The 20,718-nt window shown below is 43.7% G+C and overlaps 1 protein-coding gene across 2 annotated transcripts in view; it reads left to right on the top strand.

Moving 5' to 3' along the window:
* The window catches only part of KDM4B (lysine demethylase 4B), a 157,073-nt gene that overhangs the window by 122,480 nt on the left and 13,875 nt on the right, over nucleotides 1-20,718 (top strand). For both annotated transcript variants that reach the window (XM_044306685.1, XM_044306692.1), the window contains exons 20-21: nucleotides 15,786-15,905; nucleotides 16,175-16,267. In XM_044306685.1, coding sequence (XP_044162620.1) covers nucleotides 15,786-15,905; nucleotides 16,175-16,267 — 213 coding nt within the window. The remainder of the gene's footprint in view (nucleotides 1-15,785; nucleotides 15,906-16,174; nucleotides 16,268-20,718) is intronic.

The raw sequence follows: 20,718 nt of genomic DNA, 5'->3' as shown, positions 1-20,718 counted from the left end.
TATCTGCATGTCCCTATCGCAGAATCTCACTTCAGATTCCTGCACTTCGCCATTGGTGGCCATCATTATCAGTTTGTCGCGTTCCCTTTGGGCTGGCGACAGCCCCTTGGGTATTTACCAAGATCTTGGCACTGCTCATGGCACTTCTCTGTAGCAGAGGTATATCTCTGTTGCCCTATCTGGATGACATACTGATAAAGGCTCCCTCCCTTCCCCAGGCCGAGGACAGCGTCCGAATCACTGTTCAGACTCTGGAACAGTTCGGCTGGCTGATCAACTTCCTGAAGTCCTCTCTTCAACCTTCCCAGAGGGTGACCTTCCTGGGGATGATTATGGACACCACGGCAGCCCGGGTATTCCTTCCGGATGCTAAGTCCTCTCGAATTCAGGAGTCGCCTTCTGCGCTCCCGGAGTCTCTCCATCCGGGAGTGCATGCAGGTTCTGGGGCTAATGGGGGGCCTCCTTCGAAGCCGTCCCCTTTGCCCAGTTTCACACTCTGCCTCTGCAGCAGGCGATCCTGTCCTCCTGGGACAGGACATCATGGGGTCTGGACTCTCGGATCCGCCTGCCTCCTCGGGTTCGCGCAGAACTCCCGTGGTGGCTGTCCTCTCAAAACCTGACTTCAGGGAGGTCCTTCCTTCCAATCTCCTGGACGGTCGTCACCACAGACACCAGTCTCCTGGGTTGGGGTGGCGTTCTCCGGGCACGGACGGTTCAGGGGGTTTGGTCAGCGGTGGATGCCTGCCTTCCGATCAACATTCTGGAGTTCAGAGCAATTTTCCTCTCCCTTTCTCATTGTCCAGTCGGTTAATGCCACAGCCGTGGCTTACATCAGTCCTCAGGGTGGGACCCGAAGCCGGATGGTGATGCAGGAGGTAAAAAGGATCCTCCAGTGGGCGGAGACTCACGTTCCAGTACTGTCGGCAGTGTACATCCCATGGGTCGACAACTGGACGGCAGACTTTCTCATTCGCATTTGGTTCCTCCGTACGTTCCTCCCCTGCCCCCCTGGGATCTCAATCTGGTTCTGTCTTTCCTTTAGGCGGCTCCGTTTGAGCCTCTGAGGGAGGTTTCCCTGACTCTTATCACCTGGAAGGTGGTCTTTCTGGTGGCCATCAGCTCTATCAGGAGGGTGTCGGAGCTGGCCGCTCTTTCCTCTAGGGAGCCCTTTTTGGTCTTCCACAGGGATAAGGTGGTGCTGCGCCCGGGCCCTTCTTTTTTGCCCAAGGTGGTCTCCACCTTCTACCTTAATGAGGACATAGTCCTGCCCTCTTTTTGCCCCTCCTCAGCGAACCCGCAAGGAGCGCGCTCTCCATTCCCTGGACGTTGTCCGTGCTTTGCGGGTGTACCTTTCGGTTACTGCCCCCCTTTCTCTGTTCGGACTCCCTTTTTGTGGTTCCTGAGGGGCCTCGCAAGGGTCTGGCGGCCTCCAAGGTCACTGTGGATCGGTGGATTCGGTCGGCTATTGTAATGGCTTATCGTTCCCGTGGCAGAGTTCCCCCAGTAGGGGTAACTGCCCACTCCACCAGGGCGGTGGGGGCCTCTTGGGCTAGGCATAATCGAGCCTCTGCATCGCAACTATGTAAGGCGGCAACCTGGTCGTCCTTACATACTTTTGCAAAGTTTTACCAACTGCACTCTTTGGCATCGGCTGATGCTGCCTTTGGGCGCAAGGTATTGCAGGCTGTGGTTCCTGTTTGACCGTTGGACGTTTCCCTCTGAAGGTGCTGATCTTTTTCCCACCCCATGGACTGCTCTGGGACGTCCCATGGTCTGTGTCCCCCAATGGAATGGGCGAGAAAAGGAGATTTTTTGTGAAACTCGCCTGTAAAATCTTTTTCTCGTCTTTTCCATTGGGGGTCACAGCTCCCACCAGTTCTTGTCTGTTGCAGGAGGGGTTGGTTCGATTATGTTAGGACCTTATGGTTACGGCGGTATTCCTTTGTTCTGGTTTTTCTTTCGAAAAAAATTTGGGTCTCCTTCTCCTACTGCTTTTGCACGCACTGAGGTCCTCCTGTTGGAGCCTGGGTGTATAGCCTGTGGAGGAGGAGCTTTCTTCTTTATTTGCATAGTGTCTCCTCCTGGTAGTGGCCTAGTCTATACCCATGGTCTGTGTCCCCCAATGGAAAAGACAAGAAAAAGATTTTACAGGTGAGTTTCACAAAAAATCTCCTTTTTGCATTCGGGAAGTTGTCAAACCCTTGATCACTTTTTTCACATTTTAATTTTCAGCCTTGTGGTAAAATCACATTTTCCCCCATCAATCTGTGCTACATACCCCATAACAAGAAAGTGAAAACAGAATTTTCAAAATGTTTGCAAATTATTAAAAAGGGTAAAACGTTTTGAATGGACATAATTATTCAGACCCTTTGCTATAACACGTAACGTTTATCTCTGAATGTCTCCTATTTCTCTTGCAACGTTTCTACATCTTGATTGGAATCCACCTGTGGTAAATTCAGTTGATTGGTCATGTTTTGGGAAGACATACAGTATATATAGATAGATGTATTAGGTCTACCAGCTGACCATGCATATCGGAGCAAAAACTAACCCATGAGGGGCGGGGCGTGGCCAGCAGCCGGCATGAGAGCACATTCGTCTATCCTGCATCATCCTGACAAACTGCCGAACCCCACAGCTGAGTGGACAGTGTGCAGGCGTAAGATAAGTTATAGATTAATAATTAAATATTAAATATACAATAATAGTAAATAGTTGAATCACATGATGTAGTTGACAAAGTATTAGTGATCACATAGTTGTTGAGCAAAAAGTCTCTATCGTATCAAGGGGAATACAAAAACAGACCAAATACATGTAGGTAGATACATATACATATATATATAGGCATATTTAGCATCATTTGGTAATCTATCAATAGTATAATGAGGCACAAAGTGCCAGCAGTAGTCAGAAATGGAACACTGTAACAGAGAAGTCCAGATGGCAGTGATGTATGGTATCTGTGAAGTCCAAACAATATAGTGTTAAACATAGACTTAGGCGGTGTTATGATCATACAGGTAATGTAATGGTATAGACCACTGGAATATGCTGCCGTTAAAATAGTTATACCGATAATGTCCAATGAGAGTAGCATAAATAGAACATAACTATAGCATAAATATAGCATAAATATCCATGTCAATATTGGCAATGTCCTTTATGAACAGTATCTGGGAGCGCACGTACCTTAGTCTGCATAGTAATGGAGTTCTGGGATGGTGTAGGGATACTACGAGTCTATGCGTTTTATTGGGTAGTGGGGGAGGCGTGCCTAGCGGCGTCATAAGCATGCGCATATGTAGGTAATTGTAATAGGCTCGCATGGCTGGCGTCACAAGCGGGCGCATGCGCAAATGCGATTTTATAGTCGCATGAAACTGGAGTCGGATGTTACGTATGCGGGCGCATGCGCAATAGAAAACGCTGGTCTAGAAAGGGAACTGGTAGGACGTAGTCAAGTCTTCAGAGCTGTGCGCATTTATATACTAGTCGCAATGCTATTAGACAAGTCAGTGCAAAAAATAGTAAATGGACAAAGAGTAAACATAACTCATATTAATCATATTGTTAGGACATAATTGCTATCTAGTAGATATAGACATATATGTTGGAGCTGTAAATTAGTAAATAGATAGCTATATCTTTATATGTCTCAACATCTATATAGTCCTCTATCATTATATCGTTATCCTCTACTATAATATACTATGGTGGTGGCATTATACTACCTGTGTTATAGTGGTCATTTCACCTATAGAAAATAAAGAGGAGGGAGGGGGGGAGAAAGAGAAGATTAATATCTGGAATCATATATTCTCTCATATATACAGTATATATAACAATAGTTTCTAATTGAAAGGGGAAATAAAATGTAAAGAATTACAGTAATCAAGAGATGCAGAAATCAAAGTCTCTATTTAACTCACGAGGTGCCAGAGTGTTAAGTTCGAAAATCCAATACGCCTCGCGTTGTTTTAAACGTGCTATCCTGTTGCCTCCGCGTCTTGCCGATCCTACTTGTTCAAGGATTTGGAATTTTAATTGATTGATCTGATGATTGGCAGAGATAAAATGGTGTGGTACAGGTAGTTCAGTTTTTTGGCAGCGGATATCCGATTTATGCTTAGAGATGCGGTCCCGTACACTTTGGGTGGTTTCGCCTACATATGCCAGACCGCACGGGCACCGGATTAGATAGACCACGTATGAAGATGCGCATGTATAGAAGCCCTTTGGATGGTATGTTTTGCCAGAATGTGGATGAATGATCCTGTTTCCTCGAATGACATTATTACATTGGGTGCAGCTGAGGCATGGATAGGTTCCTGTTTTGGAAGGGGCTAGTGTGGTTTGTCTTAAAGAGGGTTTTATAGGACCAATATCAGCTTTCACTAATCTGTCTCTCAGATTTTGGGGTCTTTTATAACACATACGGACTGGAGATTGAAATTCTGGAATATCTGGATATGATTGTGCAAGATCTGGCCAATGTTTTTTTATTATGGTTTGAATTTTGGGCATAATTGGATGATATGTCACCACTAACGGGAGACGAGGAGATGGTGGGGTGGTATTGGAAGAGGAATTGGGGCGTGTAGAAAGAGTCTGTTCTTGTGTAAGTAGAGAGCGTGGATAACCTCTATCCTGAAATTTTTGTGACATTTCTTCTAATCTTTTCTTGCACAGTGTGGGATCTTTGACTATTCTAGAGACTCTTTGAAATTGTGATCGGGGTAAGGATTGTTTTGTGGTACGGGGATGGCAACTTGAGTAATGGAGGAGGGTGTTTCGGTCCGTTGGTTTACGGTATAGGTCAGTGGTCAGTTTGCCATGAGGTGTCTTAATCACAACCGTGTCCAAGAAATTAATGGATTGGGGATCGGTATGTGCTGTGAATTGCAGGTCAGGGTCAATACTGTTGATGTATAGTAGAAAGGTAGAGAATGTAGTTTGGTCACCTTGCCATATACAAAATATGTCGTCAATATATCGGTGCCATGATGTTACATGTGATTTGAATAGGTCATTAGGGTAGATCCAATCTTCCTCAAACTGTGCCATAAAGGCGTTAGCGTAGGGTGGCGCCACGTGAGCGCCCATAGCGGTCCCTTTTCTCTGAATGTAGAAGTCGTCACCAAACATGAAGAAATTATGTTGTAAGACGAATTGTAATAGCTGTATACAAAAGGTCTGTGCTAGTGGAGGGAGTTCAGAGGTTATCAGTAATTTTGTAACGGCTTCAATACCTTTGTCATGCGCAATTGAAGTATATAGACTGTTAACATCTAGTGTCACGAGTAGACTATCTGAGGGTAGGTCTTGAAGGTTTGAAATGACAGACAGAAAATGTGATGTATCTAGTAGAAAAGATCGCGTTTGTTTGATGAGTGGAGTCAGTATTTTTTCTATGAATTTTTTATAGTGGTGAGAGTAGGGAGTCGGTGGAGGCTACTATTGGTCTACCTGGTGGATGAGTGAGATTTTTATGAATTTTCGGTAAGATATAGAACACTGGAAGGATAGGATTATTGTTGAGAAGAAAAGTATATGTGGGTTTATCAATAGTGTTGAGTTGGAGATGGTGGTCTAGAAATGTAGTGATGTCCTTAGTCAGTTGAAATGTAGGGTTATATTGGACTTGTTCATAGGTAGTAGTGTCGGATAGTTGTCTTTGTATTTCTCGGATGTAGAATGAAGTGTCCATTATGACTATGGCGCCCCCTTTGTCCGCTGGTTTAATAGTGATAGTTTTATCAGACTGTAGAGTGTTGAGAGCAATATGTTCCTCACTTTTAAGATTGGGCGAGATGTGTAGATCTCTATTTTTGAGGGCGGTCGTGCTGGTTTTGATATCACGCTTTATCAAGTCAATATACGCTTCAACGCCATGATATGTTTTGGGGGGCATATAGTTACTTTTATTTCTAAGGCCCAGTGTTTTGATGGATAGGGGAGTAAGTGATATAGCTGTTGTTGGCGTAGTGGTTTGTTGTGCAAAATGGGTCTTAAGTCTAAGGTTCCTGTAAAACTTGTTGAGTTCCTGCTCCAGAGAAAAAAGTCTTAAATTGCCATATGGGCAAAATGAGAGTCCTTTTGATAGGACATTCAGTTCAGCTGGTGAAAGGGTGCGTGAGGAAATATTGACTATAAGGTTCCTACCTGTGAGCGGGTCTGGATTCCTGTCGGTTTTGGATCGATGGGTGCCTCTTCCTCGGCGTATGTGTTTCTTCGGCGTTGTCTGTAACCGCGCCTGGGAAAAAAACGTTGGGAACGGTATGTTGTGGATCTCTCGCTGCCGGAAGATGATGAAGCGTAGCCTGTGTAGGGGGTGTATCCATATCCTGTTCGTGAATCTTGCCATTGCCATCTGTAGACCTTGTTGAGTTGATAATCTTCCGTATCACGAATGAATTTGGTGCGTTTAGTATTCTCAAGATACTTTCGATGATAATCCAATATTTTATCTGTCTTTTTCTTTAATTCTGACCATTCGGAGGTGGAGGTAGTTGGCTTTCAATAGCCGCAAGTTTCTCTTTAGAATCTTTTGATAGCTTGTTGTAGATGTTCAATGCTGAGGACTATTATGTCCAAGGAGCATTTATTTATAATAGTTTCAAACTTGGTACAGTATTCCGTATTTGAAGGAAATAAAGTAGGTCGAAGGTGATCTCTTAGTCCCCTTGGTATCCTCTTGTTCTTGTAGTATTCTGCGAGAGTTGCGCAGTGTAGTTCTGAAGAGATTAGTTTTTTCGATTCACGCTCCCAGTCGCGGGTACGGTATTCGTTGTTTGGTACGTGCAGGAAGTCACTTGATACTGTGACCTCAGAGACAATCTTCTCCGCTGCTGTGGAGTCATACGCAAAGGTATTCATCTGGAGGGTGCTCTGGCTCAAAATGTCATCAAATATTGAAGAAAGGTAGTTGAGCGGCACTCCTTTAGATATTCGGTGGTGCTCAGTGGTAAGGGTACATAACTTAATATCAAAGAACCACGGCACTCAATAGCTGCTTATGAATCAGTTGTTTTATTTTTCTTTATATATTTTTTTCTTTTTTATGTATCCATCCAAAAAATTAGTAAGCCACTGGCCAACGTTTCGGTCTATTTGACCTTGTTCACGGCCTAATATGTGGATAAGTTATAGATTTAATAATTAAATATTAAATATACAATAATAGTAAATAGTTGAATCACATGATGTAGTTGACAAAGTATTAGTGATCACATAGTTGTTGAGCAAAAAGTCAGTGTTCCATTTCTGACTACTGCTGGCACTTTGTGCCTCATTATACTATTGATAGATTACCAAATGATGCTAAATATGCCTATATATATGTATATGTATCTACCTACATGTATTTGGTCTGTTTTTGTATTCCCCTTGATACGATAGAGACTTTTTGCTCAACAACTATGTGATCACTAATACTTTGTCAACTACATCATGTGATTCAACTATTTACTATTATTGTATATTTAATATTTAATTATTAATCTATAACTTATCCACATATTAGGCCGTGAACAAGGTCAAATAGACCGAAACGTTGGCCAGTGGCTTACTAATTTTTTGGATGGATACATAAAAAAGAAAAAAATATATAAAGAAAAATAAAACTGATTCATAAGCAGCTATTGAGTGCCGTGGTTCTTTGATATCAAGTTATGTACCCTTACCACTGAGCACCACCGAATATCTAAAGGAGTGCCGCTCAACTACCTTTCTTCAGGCGTAAGATAAGACCCCGCACGCCGACCATGGGTCCAAACAAAGCGCAGGCTGCGGCTGAGAAGCTTAAAGAGGCCCAACATGGCGCCGCGGCAGCTACTCCGCTTCGTGCAGCTCTTCCTGCGGCCAAGCTGCCCAACAAGTGGAGCCGGGAGATGACGCAGAACCTGAATTCACCCTGAAGGCTGCCTACGAGCAGCTCCTGTCTGCTATCTCCTCTTGCCAGTCTTCACTTACTGGGGAGATAGAGTAGGTGCGCGTGGATCTGGGCCTGCTGCGACACGACGTCCAACAGTTGAGAGACCGGGTCAAACACACGGAGGATCGAGTGCCTGCTCTGGAGGACCTGACCAGACCCTTGGCGGTAGAAGTACAGGAGCTGGAGCGCTCCGTTGTTCAGTGGCAGCAAAAATGCGACGATCTGGAAAAACGGGGCCCGAAGTAACAATGTCAGAATCCTGGGCCTCCCGGAAAAAGCAGAGGGCCGGGATCCTGCCACCTTCCTGGAATCCTGGTTCAAGGAACAGTTTCCTGATGCACCATTTTCTACTGCCTATGCTGTGTAGAGAGCGCATCGAGCTTAGAGCAAGCAGGAAGTCAGACATGACAACACCACATTCGTATCGGTCAAACATCGCCTCCATGAGTTGAACCTTCAATACTCCATGGCGTACCCAGCGCGGCTCAGAGTTGTGGACAGAGACAAAACGGTCTTCTTCACCGATCCTAGAGAGGCGGAGGACTACAGGGAGTGCAGAATTATTAGGCAAGTTGTATTTTTGAGGATTAATTTTATTATTGAACAACAACCATGTTCTCAATGAACCCAAAAAACTCATTAATATCAAAGCTGAATATTTTTGGAAGTAGTTTTTAGTTTGTTTTTAGTTTTAGCTATTTTAGGGGGATATCTGTGTGTGCAGGTGACTATTACTGTACATAATTATTAGGCAACTTAACAAAAAACAAATATATACCCATTTCAATTATTTATTTTTACCAGTGAAACCAATATAACATCTCAACATTCACAAATATACATTTCTGACATTCAAAAACAAAACAAAAACAAATCAGTGACCAATATAGCCACCTTTCTTTGCAAGGACACTCAAAAGCCTGCCATCCATGGATTCTGTCAGTGTTTTGATTTGTTCACCATCAACATTGCGTGCAGCAGCAACCACAGCCTCCCAGACACTGTTCAGAGAGGTGTACTGTTTTCCCTCCTTGTAAATCTCACATTTGATGATGGACCACAGGTTCTCAATGGGGTTCAGATCAGGTGAACAAGGAGGCCATGTCATTAGATTTTCTTCTTTTATACCCTTTCTTGCCAGCCACGTTGTGGAGTACTTGGACTCGTGTGATGGAGCATTGTCCTGCATGAAAATCATGTTTTTCTTACCTTGCAGACTTCTTCCTGTACCACTGCTTGAAGAAGGTGTCTTCCAGAAACTGGCAGTAGGACTGGGAGTTGAGCTTTACTCCATCCTCAACCCAAAAAGGCCCCACAAGCTCATCTTTGATGATACCAGCCCAAACCGGTACTCCACCTCCACCTTGCTGGCGTCTGAGTCGGACTGGAGCTCTCTGCCCTTTACCAATCCAGCCACCTGGCCCATCAAGACTCCCTCTCATTTCATCTGTCCATAAAACCTTAGAAAAATCAGTCTTGAGATATTTCTTGGCCCAGTATTGACTTTTTAGCTTGTGAGTCTTGTTCAGTGGTGGTCGTCTTTCAGCCTTTCTTACCTTGGCCAGGTCTCTGAGTATTGCACACCTTGTGCTTTTGGGCACTCCAGTGATGTTGCAGCTCTGAAATATGGCCAAACTGGTGGCAAGTGGCATCTTGGCAGCTGCACGCTTGACTTTTCTCAGTTCATGGGCAGTTATTTTGCGCCTTGGTTTTTCCACACGCTTCTTGCGACCCTGTTGACTATTTTGAATGAAACGCTTGATTGTTCGATGATCACGCTTCAGAAGCTTTGCAATTTTAAGAGTGCTGCATCCCTCTGCAAGATATCTCACTATTTTTGACTTTTCTGAGCCTGTCAAGTCCTTCTTTTGACCCATTTTGCCAAAGGAAAGGAAGTTGCCTAATAATTATGCACACCTGATATAGGGTGTTGATGTCATTAGACCACACCCCTTCTCATTACAGAGATGCACATCACCTAATATGCTTAATTGGTAGTAGGCTTTCGAGCCTATACAGCTTGGAGTAAGACAACATGCATAAAGAGGATGATGTGGTCAAAATACTAATTTGCCTAATAATTCTGCACGTAGTGTAGGTCTCCAGGAAGCCAGGATGCCCTGGACCACGCTGAGGTGGTAACCGAGCATCACTTGCAAGTATTTCTCTTACCGGGCTGTGGTTGACTGCCTCTTGAGCTTGCCTCTATTATCACATTTGTTTTGTTGAGACTTGATACCCGCTTGCTTGTGACATATACGGTTATCTATTATCGTTGGCAGTATAACATTACACTGTTGTAGAGGGTAGGAGCACTACCTGAATAGTTATTACACCTGATTAAGCTATGCAAGTCCCCACGTTATTAGCCACTATGTTAGTCGGCTTTGGTTCCGACGATTTTATGTTTATCTTGTTGTTTCTCTGCATCATGTTCGAAACTGCTCAAGTTTACTTAACTCAAGTATGGTTACACCACTTAACACTGGCTGCATGGGGGGGGGGCGCTGATGAGTAGGGATTGCTCCGGGTGCTCACTATCTACACCCTGGCTGAGCGTACATTCTGCTGATTTTGTGTTAGTGCACACATGGCCTCCATGAGGGTCTTGTCTTGGAATGTCTAAGAAAAGAATCACTGTGTTCTAATTCACGCTCCCTTAATCCACACATTATAGGCCCTCAGGAAACCCAGACTCTAGAAACGGGTAACAAGCTCAGGAAACCCTGGGTTCAACACCTTATCAACGTGTATGGTAGCTGTCACTCCAGCGGGGTCGCCTTGATGGTCCACAGATGTCTTAGATGGGAGGTCTGTCACTGTTGTGGACCCAGAGGGACAATATATCTTTCTGTATGTGCACATTAATTGCGCCCCATTTGTAATCATTAATGTGTATAATCCTCCTCCTGCCTCTCTTTCCCTCCTGCAGGCGGTGACGGGGTTCGTAGCTGAATATCCCACTGCTTGCCTACTCTGCATGTGAGACTTTAACCAGGTCTTGAATTAGGATTTGGATAGATTTTGCACTGGGGGTAACAGAAATAGGTCTAGTTCTGAGGGCACCGTTCTCTCTAGGGTCTTTCTGGAGATTTGATGGATTGACATGTGGTGGGCCAGTAACCCGCGGGAGTACTCTTGCTTCACCCCAGCTAGAGGTGCCCTGTCTAGATTAGACTATATGTTTGGTAATGCCTCGGTATATACTGATCTGGTGAAGATAAGTTATGGACCTTAGGGACCATCGGACCATGCCCCGTTGCTGGTGGTGCTCGCTTTATCTGACCCAGCCCGTCCGGGATGCAGGATGCGTATTCATCTTTTCTGGTTGTCCCTCCTCGGCCTGAACGATAGGGTCCCAGATCAGCTGAGGATGTTCTTGGAGGTCCAGGATGATTCAACAGACGCCCTGCTGCTCTCGGAAACTTTGAAGGCCTACCTTCAGAGGATGTCTTAAATCGTCCATCTCTTACGTTAAGAAGGACTTGCAGCGTAAAGAAAACGACCTATATGCTAGATGCAAGGAAACCGAAATGGAGAATCCCTCCAAGGAGAATAGGCTAGGATGGCTCTCTAGGGGGAGATTTTATATGATGCATTTGGAGGCGAAGAGTAAGCGAAAACTCTTCTTCCTTAAGCAACAGGCGTTTGAGACTGGTAATCAGGCTGGCAAGTTGCTTGCACATATTGCACGTAGCAACACTATGTCCCGCCCCCCCCCCAGTACTCCGCATACGAGATGCTGATGGGCATGTGGCTGAGTCGGTGGATGACATACTGACGTGTTTCCGTAACTTTTTTCAGGATTTATATAGGTCTGCAGCAACATATACAGAGCATGATCTGGAGGCATATCTCCGAGAGGTGTCTCGCCCTCGGCTAGGAGACCTTGACAAAGGTCTAATGAAGGAGGATGTCACGCTGGAGGACATTGCGCGGGCGATCAGTGACCTCCCGGTAGGGAAAGCGTTAGGCCCGGATGGCATCCCGATTGAGGTCTATTCTAAATATGAGGATGTTCTGGGACCACAGCTCCTGAATTTGTACAGTGCCACGCTCTCGCGGATCCTTGTCAGGCTCTATGTATGATGCCATAATAGTGGTGATTCTGAAGCCTGACAAGAACCTGTTGGATTGTGGATCTTATCGTCCAATTTCACTTCTGAACTTGGACTATAAAATCCTCACCAGAATTTTGGCTAATTGCTTAAATAAAGTGAACGCGTCAGTGGTCCACACAGACCAATCCGGCTTTATTCCAGGCAGATCCACTTCCGATAACAGACGGAGAGCACAGGTAATTGCACAGATTGGGGCGTCTGAAAAGGCACGGTGGGCTATGGCTTCTTTAGATACTGCCAAGGCCTTCGACTCATTAGAATAGACCTTCTTATTGACCGTGCTTAGGAGCTTTGGCTTTGGCCCCAGGTTCATTAAATGGATAGAGATATTGTAAAAGCCAATATTTAACTCAATGGCAACTACTCTTACACGTTCCCCCTCCACAGAGGCAGGGTTGCCCTCTGTCGCCTTTACTATTTGCGGTAGCGATAGAACATCTTGCCTTTAGACTTAGACAGGACCAGGTATATGCGGGTATCAGTATGGGAGGCAGGGAGAACAGAGTAGGATTATGTGTGGATGATCTAATCCTCTTTATGTCTGACCCGAAGGTGACTCTTCCTAGAGCGATATCGATTATTGAACAGTTCAGTCAATATTCTGGGCTACACATAAACTGGGCCAAGTCAGCCATTATGCCTCTCTGGTCTCATGATTAGCCTTCGCATTGCCATAACCTGCCGGTGGTTGACCATTTTAAGTACCTAGGGGTAATAATTGCGAAAGAGACGCATTTGTCTTATACACTAAATATATAGAGTCACTAGAATCTGTATTTCAGGATAAGATAAAAACCTGGTGAGCCCTCCAACTGTCCATCATGGGAAGACTAAATTTAGTGAAAATGGTGTTATTACCCAAAGGTCTTTACCTTCTGTCTCATGCTTGCACACCGATACCCCGTTTAAAAAAATAATTTATCGCATACATTCCCTGATCACCTCTTTTGTTTGGGGCAAGGCTAGAAGGAAACTCTCACTCTCGGTGCTACAGAGATCGAAGCTGCAGGGAGGAGCCTCCCTCCCAGACTTCTTCCTCTATTTCATAGCTAGCCAACTGCGATTCTTGAGGCACTGGATTACAAATGTTCCACTGCCCAATGCTGAGTTTTACTTGCATGATCATTTACGGATGACCATGCTGTGACCTGTTCTGGAGGGCTCCAGCTCTCCGCGCACATGCCTTCTGCCACTACACAGATTGGCACACCAAGCTTGGAAGGCTTCTAAGCTGAATACATAAACCTATCTGCCTGATGCAGTCCCCATATGGGATAACTCTGTTTCCACACTTGGCATTGCTGGAGGGGGTTGCTGACTGAAGACGCCACAGAGTTTTGACCCTGGGAGACGTGTATGAGGGGGGTCAGCTGCGCTCCTTTTCACAAATCGAAGAGGAATTTGAGGTACCTCGTACACTATTCTATAGGTATCTTCAATTAAGACATGCACTGCAGGCTCAGTTCCAGGGTGCGGGGAGAGGTATATCTAACTATCCCATTATTGGAGTATTAAGGTCTCAAGGGCCGAAGGGCATTATTTCTGCGCTGTACACGCACCTGCTCAACTATCGCATAACTGTGTCTCCATTGACGGTTGAGAATAGGTGGAGGTTGTCTATACCTTTTTTTTTCATCTTCTAAAGACTGGTGCGAGGCTCTGTCAGCCCCAATGAAAGTATCGCCTTCCATTAATAATAAACTGGTGCAATTATTCATACTGCACCACAGCTACCTCACTCCCTCCAGGCTACACAAAATGTCTCACCCATAATAGGTGCCACAGGTGCGAGGAAGAATGTGCTGATTTCTGGCACATGATCTGGGAATGTGAGCTAATTCGTCAATTATGGACTTCGGTGTTAGAGGTTCTCTCTACCATGGTCCCCGTAACAGTACTCTTATGTCCCAAATTGTGTATCCTGGGTGTACTGTATGAGGAGTTTTGGTCGCATGATCATAGAATATTTCTGGGGGAGGCTTTGTTTCTCGCCAGGAAGGCCATAGCTATACGTTGTGTGGGGGATAGACATCCTACGCTAGGGCAATGGATATCTCTGGTAAATCACGCAGTCTCTATGGAGACCTTTGATTTTAATCTCCTTTTCTCCTCCATAAGCTTATTGTAACCTCACCTTAAATGATCTATTATACTCTTGATGTTCAGTATGTATTACACTCCATGTATCTGTGACATTCTTTTTGGCCCCTGCGTGGGCAAACATCATGCCTTATCTAAACCATACTTGTGCTGTTTACTCCTAATAAAACGAGTAAAAAAAAAAAACTAACCCATGAGGAGGAAAGAACTGCATGTAGAGCTCAGAGACAGGATTGTGTGGAGGCACAGACCTGGAGAAGAGTACAAGAAAATTCTGCTTCTGTGAAAGTTCCCAAAAGCAGAGTGGCATTGATAATTCTTAAAGTGAACCTATCGCCAGAACAGGTATATTAACCTAGTGCAGGATATAGTGGTGGGCTTTACCAGTAAGGCGGATGGGATTGCCAGCATGACTTAAGTGACTCTGCTCAGACAGGGACACGCCGCAGTGACTCCACTAGCACCATGTTCATGATGTAAGGTACTTTTTAAGTTAAAAAATCAAATTTTAAAAACTTACTAGGTAATTCAAGAAAACTAGTTTCTGAACCTTAGCAGTGTGACATGAGCCTTTTAAATAGAAGCTATTTGAAGCAATCAGGACTCTTCTTAGAGCTGGCCGCCCCACTAAACTAATTTGAGAATTGACCAAGAACCCAGTGGTCACACTGGCTGACCTTCAGAGATCCTGTGTACAAATATGAGAAACTTCCAGAAGGCAACCATCACTGCAGCATTCCACCAATCTGGGCTTTATTGCAAAGTGGGCAGAAAAAAAAGCTTCTGATTAAAAAGTGTCCTTAAAAGCAAGTACTATGACTGCAAGAAAGATTCTCTGGTCAGTTGAAACCAAGATGGAACTTTTTGGCCTCAGTTCTAAGTGTCATGTTTGGAGGAAACCAGGCATTGCCCAATACAATCCCTACAGTGAAGCATAGTGGTGGCAGCATCATGCTGTGAGGCATGTTTTCCAGTGGCTTGGACAGAACGCTGACTTGACCTGACAGTGCTTAAGAGGGTCTGCAGACAAGATTGGTAGAAAACCCCAAAATCAAGATCTGTAAACCTTGTGGAATCATAAACAAGAAGACTGGAGGCTGTAATCACTGCCAAAGATGCTTCAACTAAGTATTGAGTAAATGGTCTGAATGCATATGTCAATGCAAGATTTTAGTTTTTCTTTCTCAATAAATTAGCAAATATTTCTAACATTCTGCACTCAACATCCAAAATCAGAATGATAGGGGGAAAATAAGAACTTTTTTTAATTTTAGCAGCACAAGGCTGCAACATAAAATGTAAAAAACGTTCTAAAGACAAGCACAGAGACTCAGTGGTTAGCACTTGTGTCATGCAGTGCTGGGGTTCCAGATTCAAATCTGACCAAGGACAACATCTGCATGGAGTTTGTATGTTCCCTTCGTGTTTGTGAGGATTTCCTGCAGGTACTCCAGTTTCCTTCCACACACCAAAGACCTACGGATAGGGAACTTAAATTGTGATCCCCATTGGGGATACTGTGATGCTAATGTCTGTAAAGCAGTACAGAATATGTCAGTAATAAAATAAAGACTTCCCGAATGCACTCTAAAATTAATCGTCTTTCCATGTCTTCTTTTTAGAGCAGAGATTGTATACAAAATGGGCCACCAGCAGAAGGAGAGGTTATAGATCTTAGGTGGATAGATGGAAACATTTACAAAGCTAAATTTATTTCATCTAAAGTGAGCCTCATTTATCAGGTAAGTAGTAATTTTACTTGATAGAATTATATATATTTTTTATTAAGTTAGCGTTTCCACCCACGGACAGCTAAATTTTACACACAGAGGTGGGGGTTGATTGATTCAGGACTCCATAAAGGCATTTGAATAATTTTCCTGAATCAGTTTAATATCATTTTCCCCCCTTTATTATTATAACTGCCAATAATCATTGAAGCCAATTTCAAATGCAGACATTGTAATTGCCACACATTTCTCTTAATTATACTGAATGTATTTTTGTCCAGGTGGAGTTTGAAGATGCATCCCAGTTAATGGTAAAACGCAGTGAGATCTTCACATTGGAAGAGTCTCTTCCAAAAAGAGTGAAATGTCGCTTGGTAGGTGATCAGCAATGGCTAAAATTAATCATTTGACAACTCTTTCTTATAGGGAACCTTTCACCATAAAAGGCACCATATTATAGAGCAGGAGGTGGGGTAGATTGATATATAGTTTTCTTAGAAAAGATTCAGTAAGGCTCCATTCACACGTCCGCAATTTCGTTCCGCATTTTGCGGAACGGAATTGCAGACCCATTCATTTCTATGGGACAGCACGATGTGCTGCCCGGACACGCAAAAAAAATAGAACATGTCCTATTCTTGTCCGCAATTGCGGACAAGAACAGGCATATTCTGTTAGTGCCGGCAATGTGCGGTCCGCAAAATGCGGAACGCACGTTGCCACTGCCCGTGTTTTGCGGATCCATAGATCAATAAAACACGTTGCGGACGTGTAAATGGAGCCTAAAACTTCTAATTCTTAGTAAAACTTCTAATTCTGAGCTTAGGAGTGTAGTGGGTGGTCATCAGTGAGTAGGACTTTGTTGCTAAAATGGGATGTACAGTGGAGGAAATAATTATTTGACCCCTCACTGATTTTGTAAGTTTGTCCAATGACAAAGAAATGAAAAGTCTCAGAACAGTATCATTTCAATGGTAGGTTTATTGTAACAGTGGCAGATAGCACATCAAAAGGAAAATCGAAAAAATAACTTTAAATAAAAGATAGCAACTGATTTGCATTTCATTGAGTGAAATAAGTATTTGAACCCTCTAACAAAAAAAGACTTAATACTTGGTGGAAAAACCCTTGTTTGCAAGCACAGAGGTCAAACGTTTCTTGTAATTGATGACCAAGTTTGCGCACATTTTAGGAGGAATGTTGGTCCACTCCTCTTTGCAGATCATCTCTAAATCCCTAAGGTTTCGAGGCTGTCTCTGTGCAACTCTGAGCTTGAGCTCCCTCCATAGGTTTTCGATTGGATTAAGGTCCGGAGACTGACTAGGCCACTCCATGACCTTAATGTGCTTCTTCTTGAGCCACTCCTTTGTTGCCTTTGCTGTATGTTTTGGGTCATTGTCGTGCTGGAACACCCATCCACGACCCATTTTCAGTTTCCTGGCAGAGGGAAGGAGGTTGTCGCTCAGGATTTCACGATACATGGCTCCGTCCATTTTCCCGTTTATGCGAATAAGTTGTCCTGTGCCCTTAGCAGAAAAACACCCCCAAAGCAAAATGTTTCCACCCCCATGCTTGACGGTGGGGACGGTGTTTTGGGGGTCATAGGCAGCATTTTTCTTCCTCCAAACACAGCGAGTTGAGTTAATGCCAAAGAGCTCTATTTTGGTCTCATCAGACCACAGCACCTTCTCCCAGTCACTCTCTGAATCATTCAGGTGTTCATTGGCAAACTTCAGACGGGCCTGCACATGTGCCTTCCTGAGCAGGGGGACCTTGCGAGCCCTGCAGGATTTTAATCCATTGCGGTGTAATGTGTTTCCAATGGTTTTCTTGGTGACTGTGGTCCCTGCTAATTTGAGGTCATTAACTAACTCCTCCCGTGTAGTTCTAGGATGCTTTTTCACCTTTCTCAGAACCATTGACACCCCACGAGGTGAGATCTTGCGTGGAGCCCCAGAGCGAGGTCGATTGATGGTCATTTTGTGCTCCTTCCATTTTCGAACAATCGCACCAACAGTTGTCACCTTCTCTCCCAGCTTCTTGCTAATGGTTTTGTAGCCCATTCCAGCCTTGTGCAGGTCTACAATTTTGTCTCTGACATCCTTGGACAGCTCTTTGGTCTTTCCCATGTTGGAGAGTTTGGAGTCTGCTTGATTGATTGATTCTGTGGACAGGTGTCTTTTATACAGGTGACTAGTTAAGACAGGTGTCCTTAATGAGGGTGACTAATTGAGTAGAAGTGTCTAACCACTCTGTGGGAGCCAGAACTCTTAATGGTTGGTAGGGGTTCAAATACTTATTTCACTCAATGAAATGCAAATCAGTTGCTATCTTTTATTTAAAGTTATTTTTTCGATTTTCCTTTTGATGTGCTATCTGCCACTGTTACAATAAACCTACCATTGAAATGATACTGTTCTGAGACTTTTCATTTCTTTGTCATTGGACAAACTTACAAAATCAGTGAGGGGTCAAATAATTATTTCCTCCACTGTATATGAGTAAAATACAAGTTATACTAAATGTTATCTAACAAAACAATTTATCGACTTACAGTTCTTATCTGTGAGTCTGTGTGCCTTTGAACTCCTCTCTGCCCCCAGCCCTAATCTGTCCTATCAACCACTCAAACTGACGTTTGTCTGAGCCATTTACCTAGGGAATGCTCCTTTTAAAGAGCGTTTTGTACCTGCATGGATTGACATTTGTTTTGGAGCGGGTAGAAACATAACAATAGGGGTTTACAGATCAGAGGGGACACTGTGACATTTCCCAAGATGGCATCTCCTTCCTCACTGGCCTGATGCGTAAACTTATGCAGGATGATTTCACTGAATGGCTCGAAGTGGCAAAATATATATAGTTACATAGTTGTTAAGGTTGGAAAAAGACAAAAGTCCATCAAGTCCAACCTCTAATCCTGCTATATATATATCGATCCACGGAACAAATCCCTGGATCAATGTCCATCTTCTTTTAAAAAGGGGTTGGGCCAAAGGGAAAGGGTGTGTAGAACAAGATTTCTATACATTGTCATAAGCCATCTAAACCTTTTTTGAAGCCATCTACTGTATTTGCTGTGACCAGCTCCTGCGGCAGGCTATTCCAGAGATTTACAAATCGTACTGTAATAAACGCTTGTAGTTTTTTTTTTTTTTTTTTTTTTTTTTTTATCCAGTTGTAAGGAGTGGCGCCTTGTTTTTTTAAGGGGGTTTAACTTGATATTTTTGTATGGTCCGTTTACATATTTGTACATGTTAATTATGTCCCTCCTTAGAAGTCTTTTTTTTTTTTTTTTTTTTTTTTTAAGGCTAAACAAATTCAGTTAATTTAATCTTTGCTTGTAACTAAGATCTTCCAGGCCTTTTATGAGTTTAAAATTTAGAATCTTAGAGAGGGCTCACCCGCTGCTCCAGAATGGTATGGGTGCACCTGCAGGAGGATTCACCCAATCCTCTAAGTAATTTAAAAAAGCAGGTAACAAGTAGGGCACACCAGACACTTAATGCCACACGGAGGGTTAATTTGCACGTTATTTATTAAATGTAGTACATATGATAATTAAAATTAGTAATTAAAATGCATTAGAATACACGAAAAACCTAAAAACTTGAAAATAATTAAAAAATTAAAACATATAAAGTCCTTAAATATATCCAGTGATGAGTAAATGAAACGTTGTAAATATAAAGGAGTCTTTCTTGAGAGTTATTATAAACTCGCTTTTTATGACCAGAATCAGTCAGTTCGGATCCCTAAGAGGATTAAATCCTCGAGTAGTAGTAGCGGTACCGCTGACCTTTCCCACAAGTTTTTTACTGCCTATTTACAAAATGGCCCGAATTGGTGTACTCACTATTTCAGTTGGTATCAGGCTTCTTAACCTCACTCGTGGCGTCCCACGTGCAGTGAAGATAATGTAGGCAGAAGTGGATGCGGTTTAACTTGTTGCGGTAAATGTTAAAGTTTTTTTGGGATCCTCGGTGGTCAGATGTTAGCTGCGCTGTTTTTAAGGTGCGCTGTTTATGAGATGGTCTGGTCACTCTAATCTTCGGTGCAGTGACAGTCCAGATTTGCAGAGTTATACCAGATTACCAATCTCGACAGCAAATATCCAGCTTTCCTGAGTGTCAGCATAAAAGAACACCGATCCCTTTCTTCAAGCGCTTTTTATCCTCGGGTGCCGTATTTGTTTCTCATGGGATTATGTTACCATACGCGTTTCAGAGCTTATTCCAGCTCCTTCTTCAGTGGAAGAAGGCCTGTTTCAAGTTCGCCAGTGACCATCTGGATAATCCAGCGGAGGCGTGGGAGAAGGTCATGTGGTATCATGAGACCAAAATAGAACATTTTGGTCTCAACTCCTCTCGCCGTGTTTGGAGGGAGAAGAAGGGTGAGTACAACCCCAAGAACACTGTACCAACTGTGAAGAATGGGGGTGGAAACATCATACTTTGTGGGTGCTTTTTTTAAAGGGGACAGGGCGACTGAGGTATTTTGGCCAACAATCTCATTCCCTCAGTAAGAGTACTGGGTAGTGGGTGGGTATTCCAGCATGACAATGACGCCAAACACACAGCCAGGGAAAGTAAGGAGTGGCTCCGTAAGAAGTCTTTTAAAGGGAGTCTTTCACCTAAAATGACAAACATCGTGATATCCATTACATTCCCCATATTATAATCTTACCTTTCATATTGCCGTCCATCGCCTATTTTCTATTAAAAACTCTTTTATTCAATATGCTAAATAGGTTCTGAAGGTGCCCAGGGGCGGCGTTTATGCGGCCGGTGCCCATGCCGGCCTGTACCTCCCGATCTAGCCGGCG

This window comes from Bufo gargarizans, chromosome 1 (assembly GCF_014858855.1).
Source record: "Bufo gargarizans isolate SCDJY-AF-19 chromosome 1, ASM1485885v1, whole genome shotgun sequence".
In the NCBI taxonomy this organism is placed as follows: Eukaryota; Metazoa; Chordata; class Amphibia; order Anura; family Bufonidae; genus Bufo; species Bufo gargarizans.
The sequence above is the reverse complement of the archived record's forward strand: the minus strand, read 5'-3'. Positions and strand labels throughout refer to the sequence as shown.